The following is an 11,473-nucleotide window of genomic DNA, read 5'->3' as shown; positions in this document are numbered from 1 at the left end:
ACAGTGTTCATCTGGCGGGCAGGGCTCCCACAAAATGAAATTCCAGGGAATATCCCATCTGCTGCTCCCGCTTCATCGCTTTCTCTCTCTCTCTCTCTCTCTCTCCCTCTCCCGTCTATCTCTCTCACTCTACCCCCCCCCCCTTCTCTCCCATTCACTCTCTTTCGCTCTCTCTCCCCTTCTCTCCCATTCTCTCCCTCTAACCCCCTCTCTCCCATTCACTCTCTTTCGCTCTCTCTCCCCTTCTCTCCCATTCTCTCCCTCTAACCCCCTCTCTCCCATTCTCTCTCTCTCTCTCGCTTACTAGTTTCGGTAGAAACGTGATGTCATATACCCTCAAACTATAAATCAAGTTGCCTTTAACAAGCTGCAGTATAAATCCTAACAACACAGCATGCACAATTGAACGGTTATGGGTTTATATTCAGTAAGGTACTTATTTTATATTACATTTAAGTTCCACAAAGATATCCATTTCAGTGAGTCTCAACTCACACGCACTACTAAACTATTTTGAATGTATCCATATTTTGTATGTCCATTTTTATAATTAAAATATTGAAAATCCGGATCTATATAGGATATTGATATGATTAATAAAAAAAATGGTACTCTTCCATTTATAAATGGAAATGTGTTAATATTCAATAAAGCTTGTGTAAGTAGCGTTGGGTTCAGGGTCCAGGTTATAAATGCAACACACATGTGCCCGCGCGCGAGCATGCGCACGTTGCACAACGTTTTGACAGCGGAAGTGATTCTCTCCCTCAGTAGGTCACAATGGCGGCTCGCTGCATGTGAAGAGGACATAACGACAACCGGCTCTATGCTTTGTGAACATGTTTAAAACACCATGTACCAGACTGTCAGGTGAATAAATACAATATAATTGCGGATTGTTCTTGCTGCGTTGCATGCGAACTGGTATCCTCATGATCGTTTGCTAAATGTAGCCCTCAAAGCGAATACCTAGGCTAGCCACGGTAGCACACCTTACTAGCTCCATCGTATATAAGGTGGCATAACTGGTCGGATGTTGACCTTATATGACCCTGCTATTGCGTTTCCGTTATAAAGCGTTTATAGCTACTATCCGCGATGTAAATGTCGACCTTTTTCTAAACGTTAGACCTTTTTTAACGTATTAATCAAACCCTTGAACGTACACACCCTTGAACGTTGTTAACACAGTGCTTGGATATAATAGACAATTGTAAACAACACTCATCGCATCGTAAACAACAGCATTGCTAATAAAGAAGCCTAATTGTCATGGTTGGTGAAGAATGTGCGTCCCATTGAGAGCTTGCATGGTGACAATAACAAGTGTCCTCTATTTCTAGGTCTGGTCGGTGCAAGTGTGAGCCAGAAGTTATTAGGAAGTGCTTCCATCAATTATCAGACTGCTCGCAGCCTTATTCATTTATATAGGAAAGAGCCATCGAATTGGATAACATACCAGCAGCTGCATTTCCTAAAACGTCAGGTAAGTTGTTGGTAGATCCACCTAAAAATGTTTGCTTCTGTTTCAATGTCATGTTATGCAGGGTTTACTAGTCTGCAAATAGTTTTACAAACGTTTATCAACAAACGTTTATCAAACGTTTGTCATTTCTTTTACAGTAAGTCAAACTTTTTGTTTACCATTTTTAACATGTTTTTTGAATTTTTGTCACTTATGAATTTGCTCACACAGTCTTTATTTTACATTTTTCAGTATGTGACAAAGGGCAGCAGCGAGCTCCATCAACGAGCGGTCCCTAAACGGACGGATGCTATCCCAGTTTTGGACGACAGGGACGACAGTGTGGTCCAACGGGTGCAGCATGTACAGGCTATCTACCCCTTGTACCCAGCAGACATTATGCCTCAACCAGATAATGTCACCAGTGGTGAAGCGGCATTGCCGGTAATATCTAATGCACCGCCCACGGCTGAAAAGACCTTAATGAAGAAGGGGAGTGAGAGGGAGACGTCGGATGAGACACCACATTTGCACGTGGAGACAGATGAGGCCAGGGAGGCCCGTCTGGACCGACAGTGGAAGGAGCTGAAGGTCGATGTATCCGAGCTACCGGGTGTCTATGCCAGGCTAGCCAAGAGCAGACTAACAGGTACAGTACTACAAATACTATGGTCTTACAGCAGACGCTTTAATCCAAAGTGCATGCATTCAGATACATTTTGGATTATGGAGGAGCGGGTCGGGGTAAGGCAACTTGTAGAAAATCATACCAATACCAACAGGTAGGATGCAGATATTGTATCCTTTGCTTCAGCTCAGAGTCGAACCCTTGAACCTCTAGACCAGTGATTCTAACCTTTTTCCCACGGCCATTAAGTCGCAACACACTTTTTTACAATTGCAACCAAGCACAAATTATTTCTCAAAAATGGGCTAGTAAAGACACATAGACAATGTCATCATGAACTTTATTATACATAACAAACTAATATTTTGTAGCAAAGTGTATTTACATTTTTTTTACGACACACTCCGCGACCAATTCAGAACAATTCCGTGACCCACCATTTGAGAAACACTGCTCAATCAAGACAATCATTGCCCACAGTATGAAACTCGACATTTACATTGCTTTGGGTAATTGCTTTGGGTAATGTGGTGTACTGACTAATGAATCTACTTGCAAATCCCATATCATAACACAATGTAGTGTTCAAATCAGGCATACTCGTATAGAGTAAACGTTTTAGTTTTTCTGCGATGCATCGTTTTAATCCGCGTGCTACCTGGTTTCAGCCCTGGTGGTGGTGACGGCCGCAGCTGGCTTCGCAATGGCACCTGTACCCTTTGACCCGGGGATGTTCGCCCTTGCTTGTCTGGGAACTGGGCTAGCCTCCTGTTCTGCCAACTCCATCAACCAGGTCGGTTACCTCCTTGACTCTCATCACAGTGCGTTTATGTGGATTTATGCATTGATGCTGACTCCTTAGGGCTCCCCATTGATCTGCACACCAGTTGTATTGTATCTTGTCATTACTTAATGCCCTTACTTGGTTTGTCAATTTATATAATTTTGTTGTGCAGGATTGGTCATATTGGCATGTCAGATGATGTGTACAAGATAGGAACTTGTATTAGGAATGCAAAGAATTGTTTGGTCAGAACTGTCCCAGCCTCTCCATTATTAACAATTAGCAATCGTTAGATTTGTCTTCGGGTTTTTTGTAGCTGAATTTAAAAATGAATTGAATGAATTGAATGACTATTAGCCAGAGAGGCAAGGTTATCTATTGTTGAATCCCATTATTTATACAGCACTATGCTAAGTGCCATTCTTTAATGGGCTGAAGGATGGATGCCCCTTACTGTCACTTCTTCCATGATAAATTGTGTGTTTATCAGTGCAACAAATAGGGCCTACTCAGTCATAATGAGGTATGACATGCTCTGTCATTAGCTGTTGTGCAATACCTTGAGTGCGTGGTAAAAGTTATGGAGTGGAATATCATTATCTAGGTTGCACCCAATGCTGATGTTGCTCTGCCAAAAAATGGATGCTTTACCAAAGAAATTTCCAATTAAACATAATACATTTTCGGCGTAAATCTGCTACAACCGCTGTTGCTAATCCTGTAATATGACGTATCTAATATCTATTTTAGATTTTTGCAATATTGATTTAAGTCTTGGTTAATATTTTCAAACAGAGTAGCAGCGTATATGGTAAAAAAATTTCTATAGTTCTATTTTTTTGATGAGTTTCTATGTCAAATTGAAGAGTACAGTTGTTTTATGTATCTATCAATCCAACTTTTGGAGTCATGTCTTATTAACAAGGACGTTTGTACTAGTTAATTACATAAGTCTTCTAGAATGCGTAATCTGTTGCAAGGTACAGTTTAAGGTTTTTCGTTTCGTTGGATGACACTGGACTTACGTGTGCCACCCCTGTCGACATTGAAAATAGTTGAAAGATTTGATGAATATCTAAATGTCAATCATCTTTAAGGTTATTGAACAATGACAAAAATGTAGTTGATGCGATGCATCAATATATGCATTTAGATTGGATATTAAAGTCTGTAAGCAAAGGGCAAAAAATACACATTCTTATTATGTGTGGCATTTATTTATGCCAAATGGGAATGTGTAGTTGTCCTCTGTACAAGGCCGGTACTGTAAGTTATTGGACTGTAGCCCCGCCCACATAGTTATGTAACTGTGTAGACCTAGACAATAATGCAGGAGCCAGCAAAGCCCTTTGTTTGACCTTTGTCTTGCATTCCTCCTTTACCGGGCATCTCAAAAATGCATCAAGAGGAGACAGTAAAGCTGTTATTATGTCCCTGCCTCGAAACATTTTCTTTGTTAACCATAGAGATGTCCTTTTTATGTCCTTAGCGTCAGGAGACTTTAAATGCCTGTCATGATGAGGGCCGCCGCCGTTGTTGCGCGGCGGTGACGTTGTGCACAGGAATGCACTCAGTGACTTAGGAATATTAGTTTTAATGGGTGACCTCTCCCTCAGCCCCCTGGATTGAACTCCACTTAGTGGCATGCTCAGCCTGTAATTTGCCCAGAGAGACCTGATTACACTGCACGATCCTTCCCCGAGGTGCGGAGGAGGAACAGCCCCACTGCAGCATGCCCTCATCAGCCCTAGCTTCAGGCCCCGCCCACCTCGCTCACGACTGAAACAACCGTTCTTGACGAGGTCAACCAAACATTCAATTTATCCCAGGAGGCATCCCTGTTGTTTGCCACCGCCGTACAATCAGTCAGTTAGTCATTTCCCCCGTCGTGAATCACTTTTAAGTGGGGGCATCTATGAACACGCGTGTTCAAATGTTTGAAGAGTGTTCATTTTCTTCTTCAAAGGGCCGTGTTTGTATCGTGTATGGTCAATCAATTCATCTTCTGCGGTCGCATTGTCTCGTCTTGTTAGCGTAAGGGTGATACTGTTTCGCCTCTTGTGTACCTTCACTTTGACGAGAACAGGTGTGCAAATATATTTTTTGGCCATGAGGTAATAATACCTGGTCACCTGCTCTCCCAGAACTTAACAACCCCGATGACTTCACACTTGAAGAGCCCCGAAAGCTGGCATCTAGCCCTCCTAGCTTGAGTCTTTATTTGTGGGGCAGGCCAGAATGTAAAGCCCTGTCAGTCAGTATTTCCTCCCGCAGCCCGGGGCTAAGATATAATATAACTTCATGTTTCCTCTCCTCCTCCAGACAGGCACTGATTCAAACTGAGACCATAAAAAAATATAACGGCTTTGAAATGCCGCCTTGAGGTTTCCAAACATTATGCACTGCTGGTGCAACTTCATGCAACAATCCCCATCTTATATGAACCAACGACGAAAACAACAACAACGGGACATGGGACGTGTGTGACACATAATCACCTGTTGTCCTTGCCGCCTTGGCGACACACTATGATCATCTGTCACTTCCTTTGTCTCCTCACCAGAGACACGCCCTCACCTGTATGTCATTGATCTCGACACTGCTGAGGTGAATTAGGAAGTTGAGGTGAGGAACACCTTATAGATCCGGTTCCAGTTTTCCCCCCTCTCCCCTTCATCCATGTCCACCCTTTCATCTGGGGGTGGGCGAGCATTACCGCAGTATCTCTGTTTCAGACTGATCAAAGTGAAGGGGATTTTTACTATTAGACTGATCAAACAACTGTGCAAACAAATCAAAGCGAGGGGAAGATCCTACGGGAGAACACTTCCTATGGCTTGGGGTGTTCCTCTCTACTAACAGACTTTCAGTCGTACAGATCTTATCTTTGTAGACCTCTTACATTTTGAGTTTCGATTGACTAGGATTTCTTTGGCTAACTAGTCAAAGGGGGCAAACTTTTCAGAAAACCTTTTAGGAAATATTAAATGGATAATATAAAATGTATGGTTCCCTACCAGACTTAATTTACTATAATGTCTTGTCATGTGAAACTTATCTTTGAAATCATGAGTACAAGTGATCTGTAAACCTCTGCCTTTCTTTTTGCTTGTCGTTATGTACTGGAATTGTACTATGGGAACACAGCATCTTGTGTGTAGATCTGGACACTGTTTTTGTGATTACTTTTTGGAACAACATAAATGACAACATAAAACAGCATAAAAAGCAGTAGGAGCTTCCCCTTGTCCTCCCAAGGACGTTTATTAGGGGTTTTTACAAGGAGTAAAATGCTGCAACCTTTACTTCTGTGTTTAGAATCTAAAGAGACAGAGGCGTGTGTAGTTATGTGACCACACACCTGTCAAATTACCTCAAGGGGAAGGGCAAATAGGTTTAGGTGGGAGATAAATGCTCTCGCTTTGGGAAGTAGCAACAAGACCTTTAGTCGGGCTGTCAAATCCCCAAGACTGTTCTTTGTCCTGCAGGGCAGTGTCTACACATGCAGCAAAGTGGTTACCGGATTTGCAAGGGCTATTAAGTACCCAGAGTCACGTAAAGAGGTCACCGGAATTGACTGCGAGTTCTTCATTTCCATCACATGCCGTTTATTGTTCATATCAAACCCTTTTTAGGCCTGTAAACTATTTTGTGAGCTTTGATGACAGATTGCATTTTTCTTGATTTTGTTGATGTCAGATTGCATTTGTCAGGTTCCCTGCTTGAACTGACATTCTAGTTGAGATAGTCTCTCAAATCTGACGTAACATACATTTCCAAAGTCTGATGGTAGACAAGCTCAAATCTTGGTGAATGTTGCGTTTCACTTTCTTGCGCTTCATCATATTGATTCGACAAATCACGTTGCTTGAGGCAGGAATCTGAGTGTGTATATTGGCTATTAAAAGCGAACACAACTCGGCCAGCAGTAGTAAACTCTACTAACTGTAAAGGGTTACAAATCAATATGGTGTAGACTGGACACTGTAGAAATACCTTATTAAAAGCCTCATCCGCTTGTGCGAATTAGTTATCTTCAGTAGAATCTATCACTCTTGAAACAGTGACCACGGGGGAGGTGGTGGGACTGGACATCATCGGGTGTTTTCCTCCTTTGTCTTGGCCCTCTGTTCCTGCGGACCCACCGGCTAAGAAATAGAAGGGTTGAATTTTTTGGGAATGTCCTGGAGGGGATTCGGTTCTCCAAAACCCCCTTTGGCGCACAGCCGTCCCCGTCTCCCAGGGTGTCCAACCGTCATCACCCTCCCGTCTGGGGCCACAATTTCCACTAATTGGATAATTGTATCTGAAGAGAGTTTCAAGCTGCAACCTATAACACTGGTAACCCGAGGCTCCCGCCCCCCCACCAGTGCGAATGAGACCCGATATGGTCGTTGACTGTCAAAACAAGAGAGCCACACTGTTTTGACAGGGACCACGGTGTAAGTCACACCGCGTCGACACGTGTGTGTTTGTTTGGATAAACACAAGTCGGCTTGTTTGCCTGAATGTCTCGTGTCATTTCTGCTTTCACGTCCACGGCGGCGAATCTTCCTTTTTGTCTGCCGTCTCCTGCCGTGAGCTGTCTGAGGCTGGCACGCACACACAAGCAAGCCCCCCCCCGATCCCATCCCGTCCACCACAGCACTCAGAGCGTACACCCTTTTGGTCCTGTGTAGGCATGCATTATTTACTTTCTTGCGTTTCTTCTGTGTCCCTCTGCAAGTTATTTGCAGTGCACAAAGGTTTGACAGGACGTGAGAGGAGAAAAGGGTTGAAATGATTTTTGAAAGACACGCCGGGCTCAACATTTTACCATGATTCATGATTTAATATTTTCTAATTTCTATTTAATAGTTTAGCCTACTAAGCTGGTTCTGTTTAGTTTGGGTTAAATGCAAGGGAGTTTTTCTGTAGTTATGCAAACAAGAGTTTTCTTGATAATATCATCCACTTTGTTGGAGTTAAGATGACTATATTCAAAATCTTTCACGTATCCGTGATCCTGCGTGTAAAGCATGCTCTGTTTGAGGAAGATTGCAATTGCAATGTGTGGATTCAATGAAGAATCGGAACAGCAAAGAAATGACAAACATACTAATTTCAATAGTTGTTGGTACCAACCTTTACTATCACTCTTCTCCAGTACCTAGATGTGCTGCGAGATCCCAATGACTTCTCAATGTTGATTGTTGAAAATATTTGATCCAAACTATTGATTTTATTCATAGTGACACGAGTCAATCACTTAATTATTTTTTCCAATTGTCTTAATGTTTAAATTGGTGATCTGCCAGTTGGAATGGGCACCAAGACAAATCAGATAAAGTACTTTTATTGGTATGAATGTGAAATACCGATAATGTTTAAGGGGACCATTAACATTTTCTAGCTATACTTAGAAATGACTATAAAAATGTATAGTAATGACCCCGTTGACGGACAGTCAATCATTGAACATCAAAGCTTGCGCCTTTACATATTTTGTACATGTGTTGGCTTCATTGGTTCAGCATGATCTGATCAAATGTAGTGTAGTCTTTTCTAAAATGACACCAATTGCTCAGAGTGCCTTGGCTCTGATCAAAGACCAATAGATTACACCTAAAGTTTCCTCAGGCAACATAAATGCACCATTACACCAAATAGTCTTCATATTGTACTACAAGCGTCCTTGACTGCTGTGACTCTGTATGAACATAAACTTGGAGACCTCCATGTTGGTTATAAATGAACACAAGGCAGGGTATAGTGTTTCATTAACAGGGAAAGAGGCGCTAGCCACCTACTGAGATATTCCCCCCCAGGCTCCACTGTCTGCACACCCTGAGCCCAAACTTTCAAGGCTGTCAGAACAATTTTCAGGAATTTGACTCCTCTTCTTGTAGTTTTGGGTACCCCACATAGCGTACTTGTCCTTTCTTCTTGCAAAGAGCCCCAGTTTTGCCGCTGCTTGGTCGAGCTCGGCAAATCCAAGCCGAATAATTAATGACCTCAGTTTACCTCTGTTGAACAAATTATTGACTGTTAATGTTTGGCTGACCCAAATAATTAAAGCATTCAGCAATAGGTTCTGCACCTTGACATTCAAATTACATTTCAGTATTCAGGAGTTGTTACATTGGTTTCCTTTATATTTGAAATGATTTGCTAATATCCAAGAGTCCATGACATTAATTTCTTCATGTCTGCAGATCTGTGCTAGAACGTGAGACCACCATGTTTTTGAGAATATTTGTGGATTTGTTCCAAAACGAGATTCCAAATCATATAAAATGGTATTCAGGCCAGTCGAATATAAATAATAAACTGCAATCTCCAAGATTATCCAACATTGTCTGCAAGTAATATCCTGATATATAAAACCTGATGCACATGGAATGGCAAATAAGTCATTACAGCTGCTATCTGAATGATGGAAATAATATATAGCCTACACCTTTATTTACTTTCATGTTGGAGTTAAGCCTTCACTAAAACACGAGCACCCTCTGCCATGAAAATGCAGCAATGTAATACAACTTGGTAGATAATTATATTACTGCCTCAAACATTTTAGAAGTGGGTTGTCTTCGTCACAAGTTGTTCCTTTGGATGCTTTTGTTATTTTTTGATAAGTTCTTTGTTTTATAGAACTGCCAATTATTATGATCGGCGGTTCTAATAACTGATTAGAACCATGACCAAAGGACAGATTTAACAAACTCTTGATCCTTCTGTCGGAACAGATGCTATTCCGCAGATGTTGTTTTCCAGCACCTCTCTTAAAACAATAGAGCAGAATTTACCCTTTGCCATGGAGTGCATTTTTTCCTCCATGTAGTCTATTCCCTACGGAGAATGGATGGAAAGATCTGTGTAATCGTCTAGTGCGATGGCTTGATGATTATCTTTCATTTGCCATTTGGATTAAAATGAATATTTAAGCAGACAGCCTTGTTAAATATTTAATCAACCTTAAATCCTTTTGTGTCGCACTGCGGGGTGCCGTGTCAAACCGTACACATTGGAACTCCTGCTGCGCTGTGAATGGCTTTCTCCTAGTTGAAACGGTCAAGCAGTATTGCAGCTATTGTATGACCGCCTGAAAAATAATTTTAAAAGCTTCTGCTTGTAAAAAAGTCAAAATAGATTGTATTCATGGTTATCACTGTAATTCCCTTGGATGCAGAAGGTTCCACATTGGCCAGTAAACAAGCCATGTCTGGTTATGTGTCTAGGTAAGAAAGCATGTCATATAATAGTTAAAAGTTCATGGCTTTAAGGCCCTACAAATGGAAAATAATTGTCAATGGCTTCAATTGGCGCTAATTGTCAATTGGCGGCTTCACGTTAAGCAATGCATCGTCATATTTCCGCAGTGTCTGCCTTTGCAAACGAAAACCACATCTCACACGCAAGGTTTCATACCATGCCTTCAACACAGCCCCATGTTTACAGCAAACTCGCCTCCACCACTCACCACAACAGTCGGCGAAGAAAAAAGCCAGCGAGTGAGTGACGGGCAGGTGGATCTGCTCGGCCACAGGTCCTCAGCTCCTCAGCTCTGCCTCCAGGCCTCAACAAAGCACTGTGATTACAGGCTTCATAGCCAGCGAAGACGAGTGAGAGACACTGCTGAGACCTGAGTGGGAGAAGGGCTGAGGGGACTTCCACTCAACAACAGTTTCTGTCACCGGCGGGTGCTTGCGTACAGCTCTCTAGAACGAGATGATAATTTTGTTGCGCCTCAAGGTGTTTTTAGGAGGATGTGGTCTACATCAGAAAGACCCAAGAGGAAGAACAGTTTTGAATCTGCTGATCACCTCAGTTTCTGTGTATGTAGGAAAGGAGCATGCAAACTGCGATTGTGTTGCTCAACCCGCACATTAGCAGTGCTCTTTTATATTAGAACCTAGCTGAGCTTGACGGTTCTCCATTAATACGTGGTCAGGACTTTTATATTTGTTTCCACATTTCTGTGGGCCTATGCCTGGTAACCTGTTGCACATTCTGTTAATTGCTAATTCCTCACTGAGAATGTGTGTGTGAATTGAAACTGCTAGGGTCGATCGGCGATTCCCATCATCTTTGTTTGTTATTATTCTGCATGGCGTCTGTCTATCTGTGGAGAAGCATATTCACATAGATAACTGCTCTCTGTATGCCTATGTTGCTCCCCAAAAGTATTATAAATAGCAGACTAACCTTAAAATTCAATCCTACGTTCACTGAAGGCTCAAAATGGATATGGCGCAGGCTGGCAGAGGAAAGCATTTCTGCTGAGATAGGATCGCGGAAACATGCCAGCATGCAGTATTTCCTTGATAGAAATAGGCATATCATTTATTTATCCTCTATTTAGCCATGTGGAACACATTGAGATTTAAGATGTCTTTTGCAAGGTTGACCTGGCCATAAGAAAGCAACCCGGCTTTTATTAATATGATTCATGTGAAATGATGTGTGATTTCCCATAGCAAGTTATTCAGTTTTTTTTGGTATTCTAATGGGCAAGATTTAGGGTTGGTAATACATTGATTGACTCTGGTATAACGGCTTGCCGTATAATCACAATGGCTTTCCCTTGCAATTATGCACGGATACTTCAGAGTGA

The 11,473-nt window shown here is 42.0% G+C and overlaps 1 protein-coding gene across 1 annotated transcript in view; it reads left to right on the top strand.

Annotated features, from left to right (window-relative positions):
• Nucleotides 1–762: 762 nt before the first annotated feature.
• The window catches only part of cox10 (cytochrome c oxidase assembly factor heme A:farnesyltransferase COX10), a 31,799-nt gene continuing 21,088 nt past the window's right edge, over nucleotides 763–11,473 (top strand). The window contains exons 1-4 of the mRNA XM_084485215.1: nucleotides 763–870; nucleotides 1,344–1,486; nucleotides 1,718–2,114; nucleotides 2,762–2,886. Of these exons, the coding sequence (XP_084341341.1) occupies nucleotides 840–870; nucleotides 1,344–1,486; nucleotides 1,718–2,114; nucleotides 2,762–2,886 (696 nt within the window). The 5' untranslated portion in view covers nucleotides 763–839. The remainder of the gene's footprint in view (nucleotides 871–1,343; nucleotides 1,487–1,717; nucleotides 2,115–2,761; nucleotides 2,887–11,473) is intronic.

Source organism: Micromesistius poutassou, assembly GCF_964030765.1.
Source record: "Micromesistius poutassou genome assembly, chromosome: 21".
Classification (NCBI taxonomy): domain Eukaryota; kingdom Metazoa; phylum Chordata; class Actinopteri; order Gadiformes; family Gadidae; genus Micromesistius; species Micromesistius poutassou.
The sequence above is the reverse complement of the archived record's forward strand: the minus strand, read 5'-3'. Positions and strand labels throughout refer to the sequence as shown.